Raw genomic sequence first — 27,565 nt, forward strand, 5'->3', positions numbered from 1 at the left:
TCCTTAATAATAATAATAATAATATAATAATCCAACCAATCAGAACTCATCTGTACGTTAAAGTGGAACTATGAACAAAATGTAAAAAAAAATTGTATTTATGATGCAATGTGTTAAAAGCGTTAACACAGCAGTGTTTGGTTTTCTGAGACTCCCCTGTAACATAATTCTATTGCCCGCTGATTCTGCCAGTAAATGTTCTTTTTTTCCAACTTCTTTTGACAGACTTCAGCCAGGTATACATGGGACAAAGTTCAGCTGATAAACCGGCCAAAATTCCCACCGTGGGTGCTGTTGTCGGTCCCTTTCCACTTGGCATCAATTAGCTGATTGAAGGAGCCGGTAGGGAAATTCTCGGTCTAACGGAGCTAGCGGCCAATCAGTTGCTAGCTCCTTATGGGGGTTGTGAAAGTAGCCTGTGGCCGCTGTTAGAATACAATGCAGACAGCAGGGATTTGTCCATCTTAAGGGTTGATGGAGGAATCTGGCCTATTTTTTTAATTCAGCCCGCTAGTTGAACGAAAAAAACAGATGTGCATACCTTGCTTAAGCAGTCCAGACAAAAGTGGCAGATAGATGGTCTGTCTCAACCCTCTAACACTGATAGGGACCTAAAATGGTCAGCAAGCTGAGAACACTGCTTGAGAGGCTGTGGCTTAGCGCTGCCAGCCTGCAACAGGAAGTGCTGTTACTGGTAGGATTTCCAGGTAAGAAACTTTTTAACAGATACACAAGAATGATTTTAATAAGAAAAACTGTATACAGTTAAGTATGATGCCGAGCATATTAAAATATCGATTTTGGGTTTACATACACTTCAATTCACACGTTACATAAATGAGTTCAATATATGTCAGCATCCCTATTGTTGGAGCCGATAAAATGTATATCTATGTAAAAGCTTTGATATAAAGGTGTTCCTTGATATCCTGAACTGAATCAGCATATGGCTGTATGATACGCAAATGAGGATCATCAAAGGGTTCTTGAGCCAGGGACACTGATGAATGAAGATCTGCCGGACTGTCTTATCTCCTGGGAGGAGCCAGACCCCCTGCTGGTATTTACTGCCCACACCTGAGTCAGCAATGCAGCATACATGCTGGGATGGGGGCAGGGGCATATGATGGAACCTTCTTCCTGTGTAATCATCTGCACAAACCCATCTCACAAGCAGGAACAATGGTAACCTTGGTGACCTTTGGGACAAGACAAAAGTCTTTCTGGACTCTACTATTAAGAATTTGATTTGCTCAGACCTGCTGGAGAGGAGTGTTCTGAACACAGAGAAAAGGCCTGGCGTGTGTGAATGAGAGAGAGAATGATGTTGCTAGCTGAAGGACCCTAACCTCAATTCCTATCCCTACTGACCCCCTCCAAATTGTAATTAGTATGTATGCATATCCCTATTTGCAAATAAACCCAACACCTATTTAAGAATCAGTTGTCCATCAGTAATTTAAGGCACCCCCAAAGCAGAGCACATTCTACACCTATATTGTAGCTTTGTTACTCCTCCAAAGCTACAGTGGAAGAGTGAGTGCAACCACTCTAGCACAGGAAGTATATATTAATGGCTGGATCTCCAGGTGAAGATAAAAAGAACAATCATTAAAAAAAAGAAAACGCATGCAGCCACCATGTTTTTAGATTGATAAGCTGCAATCCACTATATTGTTTTTGGGTTAAGATATGTGTTTACGTCCTGGCAAACAGCTGGTTTAAAGGAAAAGGTCTGAGTGCTACTAACAGAAATATGCACAGTAAAAGACATTCTAAGGACTTTGAGAGGAACATATGTAGAAACTGATGCACTTTCTTCAAACTAACCTTTCATGGGGACATAGTCCACCTTTTTCAAGGTAACACAGTATATGCTAGGTGATCTATGGTAACCCTCCCAAGATACTGGTTGGTATATCTTTTTCAAAACCGAGTTGAGGGGGTATTCTTCAAAAACTTATCCAAGTAGCTTCTAGCAGACCTAATAGACAGAATATGAAGGGAGGCAGCCAAATAACCAAATGAAGGAGCTTACATGGCAAGCGGACAACAGGGATGCCAAATGAGAGGCAGTGGCCTAGCGTTGTCAGCATGCAACAGGAAGTTCTATTACTGGCAGGATTTCTGGGTAAAGAACTTTGCAATAGTTTCACAAAAAAACGATTTGCCTAAAAAATTTATACAGTGAGACATGATGCCAAACTAAAATTAGATTCTGGGTTAACATACACTAGGGCTGAACGGGGTAAGGACTTGCCCGCCATATGAAGCACGACAATCCAGAAGGACTGGAGGTGAGGCGAACTCCCACTCACATCTTGGCTTTGCTCATTTCAGACGAGCACACCAAATATCATTGACAACCTAGTTATTACCTTGTAAAGTAGCAGTGACATCATCACTGTGCTGTACATAGCCTGTGCGAAGAGCAGAGCTGTGGGAGGGACCCACCTGGCTCCACCCACTACAGGCTGCTTGAAGAAATCTACAGACTGCACAGAACTGGAAGAAATGCACAAACCTCATCAAGATTCAAGAATACACATGTGCCTTGTATTGAGAAAATATGTATCCTATTATGTCACCGACATAAAAGCAATTATAGTGATAAAGATTTCTCACACTCATGTGCTGTATGCTTGTTTAAGGTTTGTGACTCAAATACTGAAGACAGACAGGCAATCAGCAACTTCAGAAGGAGGCAGACAATGGCAGCCCCATTATTTGTCTCACAACTGGAATATTCTCATTCATGGAAAAGCAACAGGTTTGCGTTAACTATCGGCCACGACCCCCTGGAGGAGCATTGGATGCAGTCTATGTGATAAGCCAATCTGCACTGTCACATGGGGGAGTCCATGCCCTGAATGGCTGCAGTCATTGTAATCGAAAGAAATTCAAGCCATTGTGGCCTAGCCGATGCCATCCAGCTTGACAAACTGAGTGAAAAATAGAAGGAGCCAAATAGTGACTGCAGGTGCCAACTGTCAGAATACAATAGCTGGCAAGGGAAACCCATCAATTAATGTTGTTTAGTTGGGCTGAACGAGATAAATCTTAATATGTTTGACCATCCCTATAAACCTGCAACAGATCATATGAGATAGGCACTCTCAAATCTTAAAGCTGAACTCTGTGATTAGCAAATAATGTTTATTATTTGAATCTTAGTGTCCTTTTTGTATTTCTTCCAAATCTGTGCAGTAATCCAGTGTGAGAATTTACCTCTGCGAAGGAGCTTCCTGTATTAAAGACCAATTGCTGCTGCTCTCTCTCCTTGTGCAGGGTGAATGGCCTTGTATCCGCCCCCTCCCGTAGTTTTCTGCAGGCAGCCTGTAGTAGGTGAGGCTTGCTGCGTCCCTCCCACAACTCTGCTCTTTGAACAGGCTATGTACAGCACAGCGATGACATCACTGATACTTTACAGGGTAACTTCTAGGTTTGCAAAGGCACTTGGTGCATACAGCATGGATTTATTTCCTTTGTGCCTATTGAGGAATATATTTCCCCAAAAGCTTTTGTGCCTGGAGTTCAGTTTTAACTCCAGGAAAACAGCTAAAAACACCAATCAAAAATACATGCATGTAAGATGTTGTGCCTACCAAAGGATATGTATTTCTGTCTATCTAGTCCTGACATTTACACAGACAGGTAGGGCCAGATTGGTGCCGTCAGAATTTTCATTTTTAGGACATCAGAGTTGCTGTGGGGAAGGAGAGGGGGTTACGCATTTAAATTCAGGAATAAATGTATTTAAAAATAAATAAATATAGAACTGCATTATATAGTATGTTCTGCCTGGAGTCCATCTTGAAAGCCCTGGACCCTGTGGCGCTCGAATTCTCCAAACACTATAGAGCGTAATAGGTAAAACATTCCCTATGCATGATAAGCCATAACTATGGACAATAAAAGGGCTGCTTTGCATATTCTTATGGCTTGGGATAAATGCTGTGCCTCAGTCTGGTATATTAAAGGTGCTTCCAACAGTACTGTTTTAAAATTATGGCCGCCATTTCTAAGCAATATCCACCTTCCTTTTCTGCAATTTTGTGAAAGTGAAAAGTGTAACATTTTATTACGACATTTCACAATGTTCGCCAGTAAATCTGCTCTTTTCTGCTGTGTAATGTGCTCGGGCATTTGTATTCATGTTCTGCTTCACCCATTACTCTACTTGTAAATGCAGAAAATAAATGCAGATTCTAAAAGGTTTTAGATCCTACTGCCTAGATATATGCTGTATATATACACACAAGCAATGCCACCAACAAATTATACTTTGAGAGCCTCTCACAGCACACACTTCAGCAAAGTGGGCATTAACTCGTGGGTAATCACATCATCATATTATTAAAAGCTAAAACATGTGCCAAATAAAGGGCCACAGCATGAATCACATATAGCCATGTAAATGTTTAATAAGTATGACAGTACATGAAATGAGGAAATTAAACATAAAAAGGATACTGACAGCACATAGTGGCCCATTTTAGTTAAAGGGTCAGTAATACAAGTATTTTGAAAAACTCTATGGGGTTAATGCATGCCATATGAGTGTTCAGTATATTTTTTTACATTTACAGGCAAACCAAGATGACCAGCAGGAGTGAAAATAACAGGGGATGAGACAAACTATAACATTGCAAGCAGTGATACAGCTAACGCAGCAATTTTTTTCCCTTCAGATTTAAAGTGAACCTATGCATAGCCCATGCAGGGCCAAGTGACCGGTCCACTTCAATGCCATCAGCTGCACAAATTTACCTTCCTACCTGATTGAGAGCTGAGTGATCACGAACCGCTGATCGTTCAGCTCACGATCTTCTCCCTGCAGAGACTGTCAGTCCCCCGCAGGGATTCCCCCTTTCCTCCCGGTCCTCCAGCGCTTATTGGAGGAACAGACAGGGGAAGGGGTGGTCACAGCTGGCTGTAGCTCTAGAGAGGCAGAGCCAGCTGTAAATCAGCAGCAGGGTGGATCCTGACAATATTGCCGGGATCCTTCCCGCTTCAGTGTGGCTCTGCTCTGTCAGCATAAAGCGGGCAGTAACCTGCTATATGCTGACTTTGGGTCACAGGAGTACATTAGTAAATTTACTCCTGTGACCCAGGGGAAAACTAAAGCCAAAAAAAGGTTTGGCTTTAGTTTTCTTTCAACTCCCCAGCCCACCCGCTCAGCTGTTTGGGGCAAACAGAATCACTATCAGTTTCTGCAATTTAATAGTGCAATTGAAGGAGGTTGGTCAATTATATTACCAGAAATATCTTATGTAGCGCTACACAATAAAAGCATTGTATATAAACAATTATACCAATTTCATGTGATGTATTTAGTGCAATTGAGCTACTAAAAAAACCACATGTAACCATGGCCTTAGGAAGCAGCACTGATGGGGTTTAATATGAGGGGGAAAAAAGAGAAATTCTAAATATAATTTTTTTTGGCACCCAGAACTAAACTGCCTTAGCCAGATGTAACCCATCCCTCTATATATACACCCAAAAACATTTTACACTTTTTATGGGATATTTGGGAACAAGCAAAACAGATCCATCCAAATATAAATAGTACAATGTATTAGGATATGTATAAGATTATTAAGACATACAAAATCTCAATTTTTTCTTTGTTTTATTGAAGGCCCACCAATGTATCACACCTTTCTCTTTGCATTATCCAACATATATAATGTTCGTATGTCAAGGTAAGCAATAACAGGATGGTGGGCCAGAATTTCCTACAATGTGTTTCCTGGAAATACCAACCACTTCTTCAGGAGAACCAAACAGAGGCTTATATATGGCACTTGAAGTCAAGTAATTTATTTTCATCTTTAAAAAAACTAATAGATTTACCCATATATCTCACTGCCCAAACGTGAAAGTGTGTGGGGGACCTCAGGTGATAGATGAGCAAGCGATATCTGGATTCAATGTGGGGGAGATTTCATGACATAATTACTATTGTAGGAGACCAAATACACACCAACTGTAAAAACTGGACAATCATTCTCAGTCTTCTCTGCCGTACAACCCCCCTCTCTGGAAAGATACAGAGAGGGGGAAATTTGGGATTGTACCTCAAATGTATAATGGCACCAGACTCTCAATCCTAGTTTCACTGGAGTCTATGCTTTAAAGCTAAACTCCAGGCATCTCTTAACCCCATCAACACCCCCTGTTTTGTTTACAGGAGGTGGGGGCCCTACTTCAGGTGTCCATGTCACTGCCTGCATGATCTGCATACTTTTTATTAGCCAGCAAGTGGCGAAGTCCTCCGGATCCAGAAGTGTAACCTCCGTGATGACATCAGAGTAATGGGACCATAAAGGACTGGCTGGTGTGGAAACATCTGGAGCACTGAATTACAATTTCTCAGAATCCAGGACTGGCAACTGAACTGAATGCCAGACTTTGGTGAGTAAAACATGCTTTAGATGGTAAGAAAAAAAAATCTGTTGGATTGGAGAGACTGGGGAATCTTTGCCAGAGATGGGCTTTAAGGTTTACATAACTGAGAGACTCGAAAGGAAAGATTAATCCTGAGCCTGCTTTCTGTATGCAGTCTGAGGCTACTCAGATATGGAATCTTCAGAATAAACTCAACCACATAGAATGAAAGTTACAGCTGAACCCAAAACTGGCATAACCTATTCTAGTACCTAAATCACAATAAGATGTAATGGTATATTATTTGTTGGTGTTATTTTCATGTAATTATCACCTTCTTTAGTTTTTTCACAGTGTACGCAGATAAAAGATACACATGTATGCTTTCCAGATTAAGAACATGGAGCAGAAGGACATCCTCTCACTTACTTGAGTTTCTGGGTCAAATGAACTACATCCAAGTTTTAATATAGTGATCATTTTCTACTGCTCACAAAAGTATTTCAAGTACACATAATAAGTTGGACACAGGCCTAAAAGAGCTTACTTTGAATCGGAATAAATTATTTAACTCTACACTACTTTTCTGACATACAAGATAATAGAAGGAAAATAACATGGAAGGTGGAAGTTGGATGTAAAGCAAATGATCTTAGCAACAAAGACAAAAAAAAAAAAAAGAAAGTCAATTGATTATGGACATGAGTGAAGTCAATTCTAATGTGGTTTGATTGTTCTCCAATTAATAATGCAAACTGTCAAGTCATATTTCTTAACAATTTAGGAATTCAGCCAGATAGGAAGGGAGGTAGGAAAACTTCTTGTCTGAGCCAATTTTCAGTTTTGCCTGCAGACCTCAAGAAAGGCCACTTGCGAAACTACCGGATAAATTCAAACTGGCTACCACTGTTGATGTCTCCAAGTGACAAAACCTTGTCTAATCAGAAGGTTGTGACAACTTCTGGACCAAAAACAAGCAATGTTACAATTTACCTAACTTCAAACTGTATACAAAAGGGACATGCAGTATTTTTTTTAATAAGACCAGAGCCTAAAAAAATACAATGTAGACTATATGCATTGCATACATCTTTTATATAAGCATTAATAATATAATTTGCCCACATCCAGATTTGATCAATAATAACTTTTATTACTATAGACCAGCATTAGCATTTTCAGTTACGACACCTTCTAAAATTATTTAAACATTTTGAACCCCAGTCTAAAATTTAAAAAAGGATGGGTGGTCCCTGCAAGATCCATAACAGATCCTTATCTCAGATAGGGGTCTGATATGGATTTTAGGTAGGGCCCCATGCAAAATAAAAAAAACAGGGTTTCCCCTTCACATCAGAGTCTCCTCTTCAAATAAAGAACACATCACATGCCCCCTCTTTTCATATCAGAGTCCCCCTCTCTCACACTAGAAGCCCCTCTTCACATCAGGAGCCCCCTTTCAGATCAGATCAAGAGTAATTTTCACTCCAGAAGCCCCCCTTCCCTCCCCCTTTTCATGCCTTGAGCACTCTGTAAATTAGAGCCCCTCTTTCATATCAGGGTCCCCCCTTCACATCAGAAGCCTGAATGCACCATGGAAAAACTCTCTGCAAACATTTCAAGGCACCCCTGAGGAAGCCAGAGGACACCCCCAGGGTGCCACATCACCCTGGTTTTATACACTCACCGGCCACTTTATTAGGTACACCTTGCTAGTACCGGGTTGGACTCCTTTTGACCTCAGAACTGCCTTAATTCTTCATGGTATAGATTCAACTATAGATTATATATATGGTTTATACTATAGATTATAGATTATACTATAGATGGTATAGATTCAAGGTGTTGGAAACATTCCTCAGAGATTTTGGCTCATATTGACATTATAGCATCACGCAGTTGAGGCAGATTTGTCGGCTGCACATCCATGATGCAAATCTCCTGTTCCACCACATCCCAAAGGTGCTCTATTGGATTGAGATCTGGTGACTGTGGAGGCCATTGGAGTGCAGTGAACTTATTGCCATATTCAAGAAACCAGATTGCGATGATGTGAGCTTTGTGACATGGTGCATTATCGTGCTGGAAGTAGCCATCAGAAGATGGGTACATTATATTCATGAAGGAATGGACATGGTCTACAACAATACTCAGGTAGGCTGTGGCGTTTACATTGGTACTAAGGGGCCCAAAGTGTGGCAAGAAAATATTCCCCACACCATTACACCAGCACCAACCTGAGCTGTTGATACAAGGCAGGATGCATCCATGGACCCTACCATCTGAATGTCGCAGCTGAAATCAAGACTAATCAGACCAGGCAATGTTTTTCCAATCTTCTTCAGTATTGTCCAATTTTGGTAAGCCTGTGCGAATTGTAGCCTCCGCTTCCTATTCGTAGCTGACAGGAGTGGCACCCAGTGTGGTCTTCTTCTGCTGTAGCCCATCTGATTCAAGGACCGACGTGTTGTGCATTTAGAGATGGTATTCTGCATACCTCGAATGTAACGAGTGGTTTTTGAGTTACTGTTGCCTTTCTATCATCTCAAACCAGTCTGCCCATTCTCCCCTGACCTCTGACATCAACAAGGCATTTCCTTCCACACAACTGCCGCTCACTGGATATTTTCTCTTTTTCAAACCATTCTCTGTAAACCTGAGAGATGGTTGTGTGGGAAAACGCCAGTAGATCAGTAGTTTTTGAAATACTCAGACCAGCCCGTCTGGCACCAACAACCATGCCATGTTCAAAGTCACTTAAATCCCCTTTTCTTACCATTCTGATGCTCAGTTTGAACTTCAGCAAGTCGTCTTCACCATGTCTAGATGCCTAAATGTATTGAGTTGCTGCTATGTGATTGGCTGATTAGCAATTTGTTTTAACAAGCAATTGAACAGGTGTACCTAATAAAATGGCCGGTGAGTGTATATTCTAACAGTACAGTGTTAAAAAGATGCCACTCTAGCCTGAGGTTTCAGTGTTCATCTGCATGCTGTAAGGGGGACCATTTTTTGAAATATCCCAGCGCAGATCATTGATGGAAATTGTTAATATACAGATTGTGGGCAAGAAGGTGTAATGACAGTGTAAGAAGGATGTAACTAAATGAAAAGGACCCATGGTAAGACAATTTTGAGGTCTCTGGCTTCTTAATGTTTATTTCTAAAGTGAAATTGTCATGTTTGGGATTACAAAAGAATGTAAATATTCAGTTATAAAAGATCATAAATATGCCAGCTCACCTCTAAAAGATTTATATTTGCCCCTAAATTTACAGAGCACCCAATGTGATCCATTCAGTAAGGTACAAGTTACTCTTGACTGTCTCTCAATTAACTATTGCAAAGAGTCTGGTTAACTGCGGAGTGATTTAAATCAGAAGGGTATTCAGAAGGCCAGCAGCAGAGTATTCTGTTACTTATGGAGTGGGTCATTGTTGGAGGGCTTGCTTACCCATTCTGAGGAAGGCACATGGCCCTGGCTGTTACCTGAGAGTTGCTGCTCTCCCAACTGTCTGACCTCTGTGGATAACACATTCCCTGCAGAGTGTGCATATTAGTATAACATAGGAAAGCCAAGTAGAAAGTAAACAACTACACGGCTCTGTATTTGATATTGTTATACCTAGCTACCTAGTAGCTGGAAGGCAGCATGGATCATCGGAAGGAGTACACACAGTTTAGAGAGAGCAACTGTCAGACTTCAGTGGATCATTTTAGCTCTAAGGCCCCAATCACACCTGAGCGTAGAGGGAAAGTGTGCTGCATTCGCATGCATTTGTGCGCGTTCGTGCATATTTGTTTTCCGCGTTGCCACGCGTCTCCACCGATTTCAGTGGGGCGCTGAACGTGCGCCAAACATGGAAAAGTAGTGCATGTGTTCCGTGTATGTTTCTTCCATGTTTAATGCACATAAATGCAGAAGAAATATGTGCATCCACCTGGCCGCATTTGGGCTGCCATTAATGGTAATGGCACAGCAAGTGCATTTAGCATTTTTGGTGCGTCTCGTGAACGTGCATCAAAGAGCACATTTGACGTGCGTACACAAAACACTTAGGCGTGAATGGGGCCTAACTGTCATCCTCAGACAAGTTACGTAGAGTAAAATAATGGGGTAAATATAAACTTTCACAAGTAAGCCTTGAAAATGATAACAATTTAAAACGAAAGGTTCAGAATCTTGCAAAAATCCAATCCTGACTGGTTTCCTCCAGAGGCAATCCTACCACTGACTTCTGTCATTTAAAAGAAGAACTACACTGCATGCCATTACCTGCTTCCCCAGCAATCTAATAGAGGTGCCTGAACTGTATTTGCATTCATTTGATCCAAAATCATTTGCAAAATGTCACTGCTGCCGAAAGAATATACATCTTGAAGATACTGGACTCCCATTGAGACCCATCGCAATCACTGCCAGATATAACTATAGGTGCAACGAGCAATGGTGCACAGCAAGCCATGGCAGCCAATTAGTAACAGAGTGGGCAGAATGAAGAAAAAAAAACTGCATTACAGTTAACAATGAATGGTAAAACATTTTAAAAATGAATGATCAAACAAGTTTTTCATGCAAAGACTGGGAGAAATAAGAGCTTATTAAATGGTATGTAAACCATAAAAATAAAATTATCTTATTTGATCCACTTCTTTCCTGTTACCATTAAATGCATTGTGCTATAGCTGTTTGATAACTGCAAAAAATACTTGTTGATCCTGCCAGAAATCTTGTCAGATGATCATTTTATGCAGTTTCTGTGCCTGGGCTGCATTAGTTACAGTGCATCTATGCGGCCTATAGATCCCTCTTCCTTTAAGTGATGGAGAAGAGGAGAGGGGGAGGTTTCTTCTATGGTTCTGCCCTATTTCTGCTGTCCTGCTAAAGCAGGGTGAGTAAAGTGTTGTCAACCTAGGACGGGAAGAATGTTGCCAGCAGGATCACCAGGTGAAAATAAAGGGGAACAAATTAAAACTAATGCAGCCACCACATTTATGGACTGGTAAGCTGAAATAGATCACATTTTTGTTTTTAGGTTTAAATACTCTTTAAATGAAATGTGCAATATTGAAAATATAGGGTCTACAATTGCACCTCATGAAAATGTTATTTACCTGGATGTAATACTGACCCAGTGCCTTCAATATATTGAATCACTAATGTGGAACATGCAAGGAGATCAGGGAAGTCAAACCCTGATTCACCTGCATATTTGCCCCAGGTCAATGACTATTCAAGCAAAGGAATCATCATCACAGCCAGGTTACTAGCTTTTTCAAAGAAAATGCCAGCAATGGCAGCTCTCATGTTTCTTCTGACACGTTTCCTTTAACCACCTGGGGTTGTTTATGTATAGTACGTAAAAACCGCAGACCAAAGCACAATGAAAATCGATAGAGACTACTGTACGAGACTGAAGCGCTTGCACACAGCTTCTTAAAGATTAAACATTCTCCTGATTACATTACTTGAAGTGCAACTTTGCGGTTAATATCCATCTATCTATGTTTTGCTGCTAATGCAGGTTTGAAGCATTCTACTTAAAAGGTGCAAATGATGGCTGTTAGACAACTAATGGGTCTTGGATCACGGGTAGAAAGAGGCCGTAATTATTTTATGTGTCCATCATGCTTTTGCTTTTTTTCACATATTGATTTCCATCACTGGATCAATACTTGGCAGGAGAACAATAAACAGACAATACTTTGGGCAGTTGTGTCGCATAATTTGTCCCTAAAGGTTTTGCATGAAAGATTCATCACACATATATTCAAACATGCCCTGTATCACTCTGTCTTCTAAACCACAATTCTTTTTTTTTAACTAAACAAGCTGCAAGCAAACCTTTGGCTAATGGGAGAAATGAAGCACCTTTATAACATTTTCTATTTGTAAAACATTTAACATGTGCTATTTCATTTTCTCAATTATATTTCACATCTTTCACTCCATCAAGACCCTTCACTTTTGTTGCTTTTGTCTCTAAGTAACTCATTCTGCCAAATGTTACAAGCTGCCATTGGTTATCTACATGAAAATCTTAAGTGTACTAAAGAAAAATGGAAGACAATGGATGCCAGAATCATCTAACTTGAATTTTACTGCCCATCAAGCACAGCGCAGTTTACATGCCAAAAAAGCAGGTTTTGCAGGGAAGTTTAAAGCGACACTAAATTCAGGAGTTAAATCTTTAAAATGCATTCAAGTAACCTAATTATTAACAATACTGTGCCTTATCTGTGCATCACCCAACTGAAGATCCTCAAATCATCTCTGAATTAGTGCTGACACTGTCCTTCCTTCTGGAGGGTGACTACTTTTGTTCCCCATGGTCCCTGTGTGTGTTGTAAAGTATTGACCACTCTAAGCTCACTCCTGTGATAGACTACAATTTCATGTTTGGTTTACTAATTTGTATTGAAATTATAGTCCATCACCAGAGTGACCTTGAGGCAGTGGCTACTTTAAAACACAGACAGGGACCATGGAGAACAAAAGTAACCACCCTGCAGAAAGCAGTGTCAGCACCAATTCAGACATGATTTGAGGATCTTCAGCCGAGTGGTATACAGTTCTAATCAAAATGATTCAACTCCCCTTGCTAATCAGGTTTATTGGCAAAATTTACAAACTTTCAGTTGTTTGCAATGAACAAATCAAACAAAAAGCATTGAAATAGGTCAACACAAGGAATGTTTTATGTGGTTTCCCCAAATTCAACTAAAAATGCAACTTTTAATAACTTCTGCAGTCTCATAACTATTTAACCCCCTGAACAGAATCCCTCACAAGAGCAGGTTTTGTCTCAAGCACACGATGCAACTAATCAAGAGCTTCATTTGTTGCATTAGGTGTGCTTGAGCTAGAACACATTAAATACCTGAACTGGCTAGGGGTTTTGTTGAGTGTCACGTGAGACTGCATGTTAGAAATAAAAAGAATGGTCAAAAAAGTTAAGAGAAGAGATATTTGCCCTTCACAAACAAGGAACAGGATACAAAAAGATAGTGAAGGCACGGGATGTTCCAAGAGACACCATTGGAGGCACAGGTTGCAAGTTCAAAGTTAAAGGAACAGTGGTTACACAGGATGGGGCAGAAAAGGAAGCTATCAACCGCAGCAAACACATTTCTGAGAAGACAGGTTGTCTCAAGTGACTACCAAAGACCTGCAGCACAACTTGTTGACAACAGGCACTGAGGCCCTCTGCATCAGCGATATGTCTGGAGGAAGAAGAATGAAGCATACACTGAAAAGAACACTCTACCTACAGTTAAGCATGGAGGTGGCTCGGTAGTGTTCTGGGGCTGCTTTGCATCCTCTGGAACTGGAAACCTGCAGCATGTGTAAGGAAAGATGGGTTCACTGATGTATCAGGAAATCATAGGAGAAAACATAATGCCGTCTGTGAAGAAGCTGACGCTGGGGCGTCACTGGACCCTCCAAGAAGATAAGGATCCCAGGCATACCTCAAATTTCACCAAGGCTTGGTTGCAGAAGAAGTCCTGGAATATTCTACAGTGGCCATCACAGCCACCTGACTCTACAAAAAAATCTCTGGTGGGATTTGAAGGCTTACAGTATACAAACTCAAGAATATTAGTGAACTGGAGGCCATTGCTCATGAGGAAAGGGCTAAGATTCCTCAGGAATGCTGCCAGAAGCTGGTGTCTTGCTATGCATCTCGTTTGGAGCCGATCATAAAAGCAAAAGTGTGCTCTACTAAGCAGTAAAGATGCTTGGTTCAATCATTTTGAGACTGCAGAAGTCATTAAAAGTTGCATTTTCAGTTACATTTGGGGAAACCACATGAAACATTACTTATGTTGACCTATTTCAATTGGTTCGGTTTTATTTGTTCATTGTAAACTGCCGAAAGACTGTATATTTTGCAAATAAACCTGATTTGCAAAGGGGGTTGAAAGGTTTTGATTACAACTGTACAAATAAGCTACATTTTTAAGATTTACCTCCTGAGTTTAGTGCAACTTTAAGTAGCCAAATAGAGAAGTCATTTAATACAAGTATATGATATATGTAAATTAAGTTATAACAAAATCCAACACTTTTTTCCCATCTTGGATACATAAGAGAAAAAACAAAAAACTAGTGGTTTTCTTCCCATCTGTGTCACATTGGGGAGATTTCCTTTTACTAAGTGACCTGTAGAGCCAACAGGAAGTTAGATGAAATTGCTCTCTAAAGTTGTTACTGGAAAGAGTTGTTATTGGAACAAGTTCTGCTGACATTGGTCATCAGGACAAATATAGAGTTTGAATCTCCCCAACTCCATCCAAATCTTTAAATAAATAAATAAAATGTTTTGGCTTTAGATACACTTTAAGCAAATGCACAAGCACACATCATGAGTTTGACTATTTTCTCGTTTTTTTTTTAGATGAAAACGCTAACGTAAAGAAACCAGTCATAAGACTTAAAGAAAACCAGACATAGGACATTAGTATATGTTCTCCTGTGACCCTAAAGAGAACTATGGCAAAAGAAAAGTTGAGCCATAGTTCTTTTTTAAGATCTATACCATGATATTTCTTCACCTTAGCAGACTTCAAGATAAGACACAACATTTGTCAGCATATGAGCCCATTCACAATTGGAAGAAGGGGAGATCTCAGCACACAAAAACCTCCACAAATGAATAATGGAATATACAGCATTGCATAAAGTAGAGGAGAACATACTGGGCTTTAGTTACAAATGGCCTTGTAGTGACAGGGTCACTTTAACCACTATAGGGCTAATTTAAGACACCCATACGTATTTTTTTTTATAGGAGATGAGTCATTTGAGAGTGGCTAGTCAAATCTAAGAACATGCCTTGGTTGTCGACCAAGTTTCATGATAGTAGATAGAATAATATATCAGTACTCCTTTTAGGAATAAATGGCTCTTAAGCCATATAATGTATTAGATATCAAACCTTTCACTTGCATATTACTGTATGTCTAAGTTTAATCAAAGCACTCCTGCTATCTGACCTCTAAGTGACACATTCAAAAAGCTGAATGGTACTTAAATGAACATTGTCATTATCTACAATACAAATCTTTTCATCCTTATTATTTGAGTACCTTCAAACAGACTAAAAATTAAAATCATGAATCACCCGAATAGTCATTTGTGCTGCAATGGTTACTGCTTTTATTGCATACTCAGAGTGCAAAGAATGTGCAAAAGCATTACCTGGTCAGGCGTTGTAATGTCAGTCACGACAGCATCTGGAGGTCGATTGGGTGGGTTTGCAGTTGCCTAAAATGATCAAGAAAAGAACAGTGTTCACGTAAAGAAAACATGAAATAATAATTGTTAAAACATTAATACAAGAAGGGAACTTTATATCTTAAAATGGGGACGGCATAATCGATCTAATACCTTAGGGAGTTGTACTTAGAGACGTACGTAGGGATGAATTAGGGGGGAAAAATGAAATTACTAAAAAAGCTGCCTGTTAAGGAGAAAAACAGTGAAGAGGGAATCAAAGAGGAATGCATTGGGGAAGAAAAAAGCAGGAAGAATGAAAATGGGGGAGCACAAAATAAAAGCAAATAGAAAGAGGGAAAAGGAGGGGGTGGTAAAAGTGGGAAGTAAATGCTTTTTAATAGGAATTTCATGTACTGTCAGTTGCTTGTAGCATCCAGGGGAGGATACCATGTGAATTTTAAAGTTGTTGGAAGGTTTGCCTACAGCTCTGGTACCCAACCTTTGGTACTTGCTGTGTGACTCCAGGACTCCAGCATTTAGGAATGAAAATGTTGATTTGCAGGGGGGCAGTAAAGGTAGTGATCTTTAGCAGTCTCATGGAATATGTATCCCGTCTCCAACCTTATCCTGGATCAGGTCCACCCTTGTCTCCTATCACTCCTGTAAGCATGTCCACAATCTCTGAATAACTCCGGTTATATGCGTGCTGCATCTTACAGTCTTCTGCAGCATTTCAAATACAGAATAATATCTGTGGCCACAGTTTTGGCTCCCTATAACTCATAAGGTGATCATCAATGGCCTACAGGGAGAGAAGTTTGTAAATATCCATACATCCCAGGGGTGTGGAAATTTTAGAAAAAACTACTTGTCCAAGGACTAAAGTGGGGGCCGAATCTACTTGTCCCTCATGACAATCTACTTGTCCTGATACAAAAAAAAATAAAGTTAACCAAAACCGTATTTAGCAGTGCTAAGAAGCACTTCTCATTGGTCAGTGCCGTCAGGTTACTGCGTTGACCAACGAGTGCTTGAATTTTGCGAGCGAAATTCAGAATACATGGAACAGGCACAGATAGTAGTACACCCGTACTGGTGGACGAGAAGGACCATTCGCCGAAAAGGTAAGTATAGTGGGAGGGAGATTTGTGCGGGTAATTCCATTTTCCCAAATTACTTGGGAAAGTGAATTTACCCTTTAGGGTTGGTGCAGACTTGGGGATTCCCAGGGGTTACATCTGCGTGGCAATCGCTGAAAAAAGGTAGATGTACCTATTTTCACGACATGCACCGTGCACTGTTTTCAACCGTGATCATGTGGGATTGCCCAGGCGGTATTGCAGCAGGAAAACACGCAATCTGCCTGGCACGACTGGGGTGCCATTAGAAAATAATGGCACTGACAGCACGATCGGCGGTGGTGTGCGATTCCTTGACCACCCAGCCATCCACTCGGTTTCATGCACGATGGCCGGGCAGTCACGAATCGCACACCACTGCCGATCGCGCTGGCAGTGCCATTATTTTCTAATGACACCCCAGTCATGCCAGGCAGATTGCGCGTTTTTCTTGCTGCAATACTGCCCTGCCCGGGCGGTTGCACACGAATGCAGTTGAAAACACTGTGCGTTTAGGCGCATGCATGGGGACAGCGAGCTGCTCTCGGCGCTCATTTAAGAAAAAAACCCCAGCCCTGCTACTTGTCCGTAGCAGGGCTAAAAAAGTAACAAAACAACTTGCGATACGAATTCCACACCCCTGCATCCCTTATCCCGCCACAACTGATATTGATGCTGGTTGTCTACTCCTGGAGGTAGTTGGACAATCTTTTAGTCCTACCTAGTGTAGCTGGGGCGAAATTAAGCCACCTAAATACATATGCAATTCCCAGACTGGGTGTGTGGGAGTAAAGCTTAGAGGATGTTTTTAACAGGAGCAGCAGAAGCCTAATCAGAGTATACAGGTGTATCCAGTGGCTCTCCACTATATTTAGCACTGCTGAGAGGGGTAGGTATTCCAAAGAGTTTGGTAAGACTAAATAGTAACTGGCACTCTCTGCCTTTCTGCTACAATTGGACATGAATGGGCTGCTTTTCCCAGGAAAACGCAAGAATTTTGCTTTGTAAGATTTTTATAACGTGGCTGAGGCCCAGGATCAGAACGGTTCTGAAAAAATACAGCTGTTTAGGTAATTTCTCTCTTTCCCTTAACAAGACTAACGTGGCTGATACTGGCAGCATATCCATGATTCTTTCAGACGCTATTTGCTAGTTATAACTCTATGCAAAGAGCAACAATAAAGTCAAACATGCAGGAATGAAAAGCACTCTCTGAATGGTGGCCACAGGTATGGCACTTTGATCTTTATTTTACTGAATAGACATGACAATCTACAGCTTTAAACTTCATCACAAGTGGCAAGTCACAAAAATACAGCAAGATTTCCCTTGGTCACTTCAGCTGAATTTGTTTAATGGTCAGAGGCAGGAGACTGTAATACACATATAGACATGAAAGATAGAAAAACAAATAAATGGATTTTCCAGATATTCAGAGGGTAGCAGTGAAAAAAAAATATGATATAGTATAGTGAAGTTTACTGCATGAAATAAATGATTATGACCCTGGTACTTAGCTAGAAAATGGATTTGTACTAAAAGTCTAGTAAGGAAATGGTTTTGTATGCTTAGAACAAAAAATAAATACACTGGTGGGGATACATACAGCTAAATGATTGCATGTATTTAAAAATTCAAAGTTCATTTAAAAGGGAATACAATAGCTTTGTGCAGAACTAAGCAGAAATGGTTTCACCTGATGATGACCTTTATATATGTAGTATAATTAGTAAGACATTTCATGCCTTCTAATTGCTGTCACCACTATTAGTTGTTCAACCTATTCCAGGTCAGCAAAACATGCATTGTTTATCTGTTGAGGGAAAAAGAGAAGCTACTCATTTTTTATTTATTTTTTGTCTTGTTTGCTGTTTTATCTGACAAAGGGAGGTGACAATAAGAAGGCAGAAGCACATGAAGGCACAATTGCCTAGCTTCTCAAGTGAGAAAATATATGGAAAATATACAAAGATAAGGGTACAGATATAGGAAGGTGTGGGTTCTAAAAATGGGGATCTGGAATGATGTTCAAACAGTACAAAGAGTAGCTGTGCAAATACTAGGATGTTCTAGCATTAGTTAAACTTTGTTGATTAAGATAGATGTGGCGGTTGCCTTTACAGCTGGCTGAGTCTTTGACATTGAAGGTGGCCACAGATGGGCGGATCTTTCATTGAGAATGATGAGCATTCAATTTACCACGCATCTGGGAAGTGTCACGACTTTCATCCCAACCCAGCTGCTGGAACAAAATTAGCACATGCACGGTGTCCCACTGTCTCGATAAAATGCAGTCTTTTCTATACACTGTGTTCCAGTATCATAATATTGCTGACTAGTAACATGATAAATGGTTTGTTTGCTAAGTGATGTTGAAAAACGATCGCACAGTTTGCAACTTTAATTCACGGAACTGCAATCATAGTAGGAACTAGGGATGTCCCGATACCGAAGCTAGCATTCGTATCTGGACCGATACAGGGCATTTTGACAAGTACTTGTACTTGTCAAAATGCGCCGATGCTTGCGCTGATTTTTTTTTCCTGTACCTTCCGTGGTGCCTCACGAGGTGCCGAATGCTCTTCCTCATCTGAGGACGTCGGCGGCGCTGAGCGGATTTAACCGTAGCAGAAAGGGCTGCAGCAATAGATTTACAGTGATCCCCTGCTAACATGAATGGGTTAAATGATCCATAGTACAATTACATTTTATGTACTATGGATTACGATTTAACCTATTCATGTTAGCGGGGGATAATTGTAACTATTACTGCAGTGTAATGGACATGTGTACTGTATATGTACTGCGGATCATGATTTAACCTATTCATGTTAGCAGGGCAGAATTGCGAGTGCCTCCCACATGCTGAGCACCAAGACGCGATGCAGCGATCCTGCCCAGCGCCAACTACAAGTGGCACCGCATGAGACAACAGGGATCGGGGTGAAACTGTGAGTGAGGGAAGCTGGGATGGGGCTGGCTGTAAATCTATTGCTATAGTGTACTGGATGTGTGTAATGTATATGTAGTACATATATACAGCACACACCTCCACTACACTCCAGCAATAGAGTTACAATTCTCCCTTGCTAACATGAATAGGTTAAATCATGATCCATAGTACATAACATGTAGTTGTACTATGGATCATTTAAAGTCACCTGTCCCTTTAAGAAAAAGTATCGGTAATTGGTATCGGCAAGTACATGAGGGGATGTACTTGTACTTGGGCCTGAAAAAGAGGCAACGGGACATCCCTAGTAGGAACAATAGTAAATAATAGCATTAGTTCAGGCTGGACAAAATTCCTGTACTATAAAGTTGAACTGTTTAAACTGTTTTCTGTACGAGTACAGATATTTATATTTCGGTACCCACAGATAGGGAGTACGGATACCTGTACTTCCGGTACCATGGAGCTGGCTTCCCGGGCAATCGGGAAGACTGGCAGTGTGTCATTACACGATGTCCAGCTTCTTGATTGCGGGGAAGCCGACTTAATGCTGTTTGGCCGGAAATCCGGCATCCCAGCCAATCAGCATTGAGCTGGCTTCCCGGCCAATCAGGAAGCCGGGTCATTACCCGCTGCTCGGCTTCCTCATTGGCCGGGAAGCTGCCTCCATGCTTCCTGGCCAATCAGGAAGCCACGAGGTGGGTCATTACCTACGGCTAGGCTTCCTTTATTGGCCCAGAAGCTGGCTCCATGCTGTTTGGCCGGCTCGATGCGGATTGGCTTCCCGGCCAATCAAGAAGCCGGGCTGTGAGTCATTACCCATGGTCCGCATTCCTGATTGGACGGGAAGCCGGCTTCATGTTCCCTTGCTGCACTGCCAGAAGTTCCAGTATCGGGATAAGTATCAGAGCATTTGGGCAAGTACTCGTCCAAATACTCGGTATTGGCACAGATACAGATACTAGTATTGGTATATCCCTGATGCATAATATGGCCGCAGTGCCCCTTCTTTCCTGTTTTTAAGACTGGTGGCCATTGTGCCTGTTACTATCCTTGCCGCTGGTCTTGTAACATCTCCAGTGTTGTTAATGGTTTACCAGCAGCAATGCAATTACATCACCAAAGGCTGTAGTAGGAGGACCCGACAGTGGGCTTCTGTTCCACCAACTAACATGGTCTAATTTGAATGACCTCCCGGGAGATTCCTGGTATGTCACTCCCATTCACGTCTGTCGACACAAACTCGCCCAAAATCCTGCCCCCATTTACGCCCATTCATGGTTACAATTCAAATTGCATTATGGGAAATGTAGTCTGTTTCAGAAATCAAGGAAATTCAGTTGATTTGGCGGTTCGTCCGAATCTGAAATAACACATTTATTATATGCCCGAATATATGAAAACTACATGCGGGAATACATACAATACGGAGCACTTGACGTCACATGCTAAATGAGCAGTGGCCATACCGGCCGCCGAAATCTTTGGGTATATCTTCGTATACACCAAGATGGCAGCGCTCGAACATGCGGCCGCCGCCATCTTGGTGTATACCAAGATAAACTCAAAGATGGCGGCGCACATGCATAGAACGTGCCAGTTCTGCAGTTTCAGTTTGCAATTTAGGATTTGGAGGCTCGGAAAATGAAAAACATTTTCATTTGTTTCCTCAAAGAAAACAAATTTTTATGCTGATTCGGAGACATTCGTTTCGTCAGAAAACTATTTTTTTCGCCGTGCACATGTCTATTAGAGATGATTTGAGGATCTACAGCTGAGGGATGCACAAATAAACTACATTTTAATTAATAGATAGGGTACTTTTAAGATTGATCTCCTGAGTTTAATGTCACTTCAAGAACGAGAAAACACAAGTGCAGAAGTAATACTGATTGATCAAAATAACATCAACTGAAAAGGAATGCAAGAACTGAGTGGCCTACAAAGTGTTTGGATAAAAAGTATTGTGACATTGTTCAAGTGCATATAATTAGCCAGCAGTTGCTACTTATCTTCCGCTGAGCACGCTTAGACTGGCATAAGAGCGATAGCTTATGGCAGTGCCTCCCACATCAACCTTGTTGTAAAGCACAATGCTGCAAATAACACTTTTATTACACAATTTACTGAAATAAATGAAACGGCAACCACAGAATGGCGCCAAGAGGTTAAGTAGCCGCTATTCTATGTGCATGAAGCGTATATGGATTTTGAAGAATGCTTTATGTTTATATAACCTGGAAACAGCAGATTTAGCCGCTGTATTAATAGCAGATGGAAACACAATTATCTGAAATAACTTTGGCACTGCATTTTACGATGCAAAAATAACATTCTTAAGTAGATAAACTATTTAAATAAAGACTACATATTGAAGTTTAATTAGGGAATCTGCACTCATTTGCCCTATAAAGCCAGGATGGCTTGATAAAATGAATTTCACTATTCTCTTTCTCAGTATAATAAAACCTGCTGGAGTGGGTTTTTTTAACAGCTCAATTTTGGGCCCATAACATGCTAAATTAAAGTTCTGACGATATCTAGAGGGTATACATAAGAGATTAAAATGTACTGGTACAATTCAAGAAGTGACACAAATCTAAAAAATATTTATATGCAGGCAGCCAATATGACTCAGTGTTCAAGTGTTTTATCCCCAGGAACTAAACAAGAACTACATGTTTGTTTTATACCTGTCTGCACATTATTTTATTTTAGCCAGTTGCACTAGTCTTTAAACAGGGATCAATATTTAATACATTTTATATTATTCAAGACACAGTAAAATGAAGATCTCGCACATGATTTTAGAACACAACAAACATGAACATTTGCAAAGACTGCAGGTACTAGGATTTAGCAAGCAATAAGGGCAAATGTAGGCCAGCAGGTCAGAGATGCAAGCAACTAACATATACAAATCTTAACATTTCCAATAAAAGTCAAGCTTTGCTCCTCCCCCACCTACCTCTCTATACGTCTACAAGCATTGGCATAGGAACAATGGGTTGCAACTGTGGACAGGCCAAAGGACAAGCTACTGGTAAGGGCCAGTCGGCCCCCTTGCCACATCCAGGCTTCACCCAACTGCCCCAACATCACAGGTGCAGCTCTGAAAATTGTTCTTCTCTTCCAGGGCAGTTGCAAAAAAGTTAATCTCCCCTCTTAGACAGGAAGTGTACTGCGCACCTCTCCCCGTTAAAGGTAACCTCCAGGGAGCTATAAAGGCCTACTCTGTTCCTTAATACATCATTAAAGTATTTTTTAGATTTAGGCCTCATTCACACAGCTAAGTGTCGGCTCGTACAGATCAGTGCGGCGTGCACGGCCGTATCGGGCCGTTCCCGGGAAGGACAGGTGCTCTGTGTGATTGTAAGCAGCAGGTTCTTCTCTATGGGAGTACGCGGCCATACGCCGCCGTACGCTCACCCGAACTGCACATCTGTGCGGGTGTCCGTTCACGGACACAGACTGGATCCATTCTGTCTGCATACAAGTACGGAAACCCGCCCGAGAATGGCCTGATACGGGCAGACACTTAGCTGTGTGACTGAGGCACCTGGCAATGGTGGATCAGGAAGCTGGTTGTCCCTTACAGGGACCCCTCAGAAATAACAAACAGGAAAGCAGACTTGCAAATAGCAGAAGTTGCAGAAAGGTAAACTCAAACTGCCCAAACAACATTCAAGCAGTGTCAGGACATTTCTTGAAGGTGTTTTGGAGCAGTCCTGGTTAAGGTGGGGGCAGAGAATACCTTAGTGCAGAAAAAAACAAGGCATGCTGGGAGTGGAAGGGGCTATATAAGGCTGTCCTACAGCTTGATTGATTGATTTGCAAGTGTCCAATGATCTGTAGCTAGCTGCATAAACCAGTGGTCTAAGAACTGACCCCCAGTGTCCTATGATGTCAGTCAAGAAAGAAATGATCTGCTTAGGGCCTCATACAGCCACAATTTAGGTCAGCACACAGAAGGCTAACCAGCTAGTCCTCAGTAGATTTCTATATCATGGAGGAGACACCAAAACACACATTTCACCATAACAAAACCCCCCAAAAAAGGACATGACTTGAAACTATGTACTATGGTGATTTTATCCTGGCTGGTGTCCTACTTTAACTAAAGTAAAATGAAAAAAACTTTTTTACCTAGCTGAAGAGATGTATTTTTTTTGTAATGATTGTCTTCAGTAGTCACATCAATTTCTGCATCAGCAAACCAAGACAGAATATTTGAAAAGCTGTGTATACAAATTCACCCTATAGGCAACCTGGCACCTTACAGCTACGGTAAAGCTTGAATATATTCCCACAGACAGACTGACACCTCTTACGGCGTCTGCAAATCTCATAGTGGTTTCCTCTAGGGAGACATATCAGAACTGTAACTCAATGTACCAAACAGATAAGTGTGAAGGACACAAATAACAAATAATCTTTTCAGCAGCTCAACAGTTAAAGCCCCCAAAAAAGGTTAGAATAGAGTGGGGAAGAGCTCCAACCTCTGTTAGGAAATGAATGCTCTCTGGTTCCTATGAGGAGCTTTCCCTTCACTTCCTGTCTACAAGAAGGGTGTCACAAGGTACCACTCTGATTGGTTCCTGATGGGGGCTGGAGTGGTCACTGACAGTTTAATTGAGAGCCACCAGCCATGCAAAATGTCAGCTGGTGACTCGCAAACGTAGGGAGTTTATTGATGTTCACATAAGTGTCCAACACATCAAGCAGGAGAATATTAGCATACAGATTGCAGTTAGGGATATGTTTTTCCTTCATTATCTGTTAGACAAGTTTTTTATATGCACAAGTTCCTATTTAAAGATGAAACTTCAATGATGAAAAAGGTGGGCGTTATTTTACTTGGGAAATGGTTGGTATCTCTGTCCATCCAATCCTGAGATTTTCATAACCCTGCCACACAGCACAGCCTTGTTTGTCAAGGCAGACAAACAAGGGTTAAACTTGATGGACGTATGTCTTTATTCAACCCCAAATACTATGTAACTATGTAAGAAGATTTGACTATTCTCTGCTGCAGTTAAGTAACACCCTCTGCTTTCTATCAGCATGTTCCTTGTTAGCACATGATCACTACCTAGTCGGCCACTTGTGCTTCTTCTTTATATTACGGCCTGAGGTTTGCTGTACAAGTACTGCAAAAGATCCATATCAAGAACAGTCTGCAGGAGACTTTGCATTGCACCCACAATCCACTGATCGCAGTTGCAAGGCTTCCATGCAAAACATTTATATACACACATTTTATTTCATCACGGTGGGTGCATTTATGATTTTTTTTTCAGAATGTGTACTATGCCTTTAAGTGTACATTTGGATTTATTTTAAAGGACTTGGGCAAAACAGGAGCTGTTGACTAATGTTAACCATTTTTTTTGTTTGTTTCATTTGAAATTGAACTCTGATTATAAGCAACAGCTGCAATTTAGTGTCTTTGATCCTTAGTCAGACTCATTTGGACGTCTTTGGTAAAATAGTGCAAAGTGCAATAACCGCAAGCTGATTGCAGTAACACATGGTAACTGATCCCTTTCATCCTTTTTCTTATGTGAATAGAGTAAGGCCTCATTTAAGCTGGAAGTGAAAAAAAAAATGATGATCGGCAGGCTTTCTAGAAGAGAAGAGACTGTGCATGTCCCTTCTACCATAAAAGCTTCTAACTGGCTGTCAGCAATTGTGTTTCATATACACTGAGCCGTGAATGCGCAGCTTAGTGCACAGACGTGGAATGCCGTGATGAAGTAATGGGCACAGGCGTTACACTGTGGCGCGGCCAATCAAGCAGACAGACTAGAAACCTAGAAGAAGACCGAAGCGAAGATGGGAGTGCCAACACACAGTGCTGGGGGATCACTATGGCATTATCCAAACTATGGCTAAAAACTGGGCCCCTTTTTGCAATCTTGCTTTACTTCCACTTTAAGAACACTTAATGAGTAAAAACAGTCAAATAGTTGAGGCTATAAAGAAATAGGAACAGTCACCTACCAGAATGCTTACATAGAAAAGCATTGCATGCACATTATTTATCAAAGTATTAACTCAAAAGTTAAACTAGCTCTGCAAACACTTCCAGGATAGGCTGCTATGAAGCAACACAGACTGTTCTTATTTAAGAATAATGTAAGTACACACATATTTCTACAGAGCTATGCAAAGAAACACATTTTTATATTCTCCAATTGGAACCATGAAAACTTCAAGATCCTATGCAATCCCAATCAATAAGGGAACAAAATAGGTAATAAAAACTGAACACATATTCCACGTGTTGTCAAAATGTGTAAATTTGATAAGTTTGTTAAGGTTCTTAAACTCCTGTGTTTCAATGGAAGCAAGTGCAGGTGTATTACAGCGTAACACTCAGATCTTAGTCCACTGAGGAAATGTAAATTGGCACTACAAGGGTCTCTGTGTTTGGCTACATAAGAGCAGAACACCCATCTTACTAAAGGCCAGCTGCAGATGCAGCTCTGAACTATCAATATAGCTGCTACTTTGACTGCTTTGGTCATCTGTATGTATTTTACCCAATACAAACAGATGACCTATGTGAGGCTATATAACATTTTATATCGTATACCCTTTACTTTTATATAAGCCTGGCACTTTCTGTAACTCATAATGAATCTCTGTCATACAACCAGAGTGGGTAAAAAATTATGCACACTGATCCTTTAATAGAAGGTTGGCATCACAGTGCTACTATTGGCTGGCAAGCCATGTATTCATGAAGAGAAGCCCAATTGTACTCTGCACATCCATTTACTATGCGCAGGGCACTATATTACCAGAACTGTATTAACTACTCAAAATAAAGGATGACAATTTAGGAACAAAGTACGTGTTGCATTGTTTTTTAATGAACAGTAGCAAGGCTCTCTAGTGTGCTGCACATGATTTAGTTCATTCATTGCTGTTCAGCTTTCAATGGGATGTAAATTTGGTGCATAGTCAAAATTAATTAGATACTGCTGGCCCTATGCAACGCTTTTAATTTCCAGCTTATTTCCTGTGAAAGAAAAAATCTTATATCAGCATGATGCACTGCCGTCAGAAATATTTGTTTTAAGTCACTGCCTAGACTTTAATCTGCAGATATATCCACCTGGAATCACATTCCTGTCCCAGTTCTGTGAATTTATTTTCAACAAGATGACAAGTAAATAGAGCAGAATGCAAAACCTAAAGGGTCCAGTCACACTTGTCTGTTTTAAAATTAATGGAAACAAATCAAAACATGCACTGCAATGTGCTTTGCATCATACATCGACACATGTCAAAAGGCACATTGAATTACAAATACACGCTGACATTGTTTCTGATGCGTGTCCATTGATTTCATTGGCAAACGCAACTGACAAAAACAGAAAAGTGTGAATGGGCCAAGATTAAAGCATGCCATTCCTCCTGCTCTCCATCTAATAGTACCTGTATATAGAGGCTGTCCTTATTGCTCCCTCTCTTGTCACAGCTCTATAGCAATCCCTAGATAGCAGCTGTGAAAACTCAGCCAGGATATTAGTCTTTTGAATGTAAAGACAATTCTAGCACAGCTTGTCTGGATACAATGACACAATCTCTAGTTTCCCATTTGACTAAAACTATCATTTTTTCTACTGGCCCAGGTAAAGAAAAAAAAAAGTAATTGTGACCAATGTGAAGAAAGCAAGTAATAAACAGCTCACAACAGCTTCAGCACACAGGAAATATGAGTAGAATGACAAAAAAGGAGAATGTCCACTCCATGTGAAGGATCGTTTATTAATTTGCTTTTAAAAAATGATAATGCACTTGCAAGAGAAATGTGACACAAGCGTATTCCCCTCACAGGAGGCTATCGCCCATCAGAAGACACAGCGCAGC

General features: G+C 40.8%; 1 protein-coding gene across 2 annotated transcripts in view; it reads right to left on the reverse strand.

The window, feature by feature from the left end:
- The window catches only part of HSD17B4 (hydroxysteroid 17-beta dehydrogenase 4), a 242,148-nt gene that overhangs the window by 63,123 nt on the left and 151,460 nt on the right, over nt 1–27,565 (reverse strand). For both annotated transcript variants that reach the window (XM_018557309.1, XM_018557310.1), the window contains exon 17: nt 15,596–15,661. In XM_018557309.1, the coding sequence (XP_018412811.1) occupies nt 15,596–15,661 (66 nt within the window). The remainder of the gene's footprint in view (nt 1–15,595; nt 15,662–27,565) is intronic.

Source organism: Nanorana parkeri, unplaced genomic scaffold (assembly GCF_000935625.1).
Source record: "Nanorana parkeri isolate BGI_ZX_2015 unplaced genomic scaffold, ASM93562v1 scaffold279, whole genome shotgun sequence".
Taxonomy (NCBI): Eukaryota; Metazoa; Chordata; class Amphibia; order Anura; family Dicroglossidae; genus Nanorana; species Nanorana parkeri.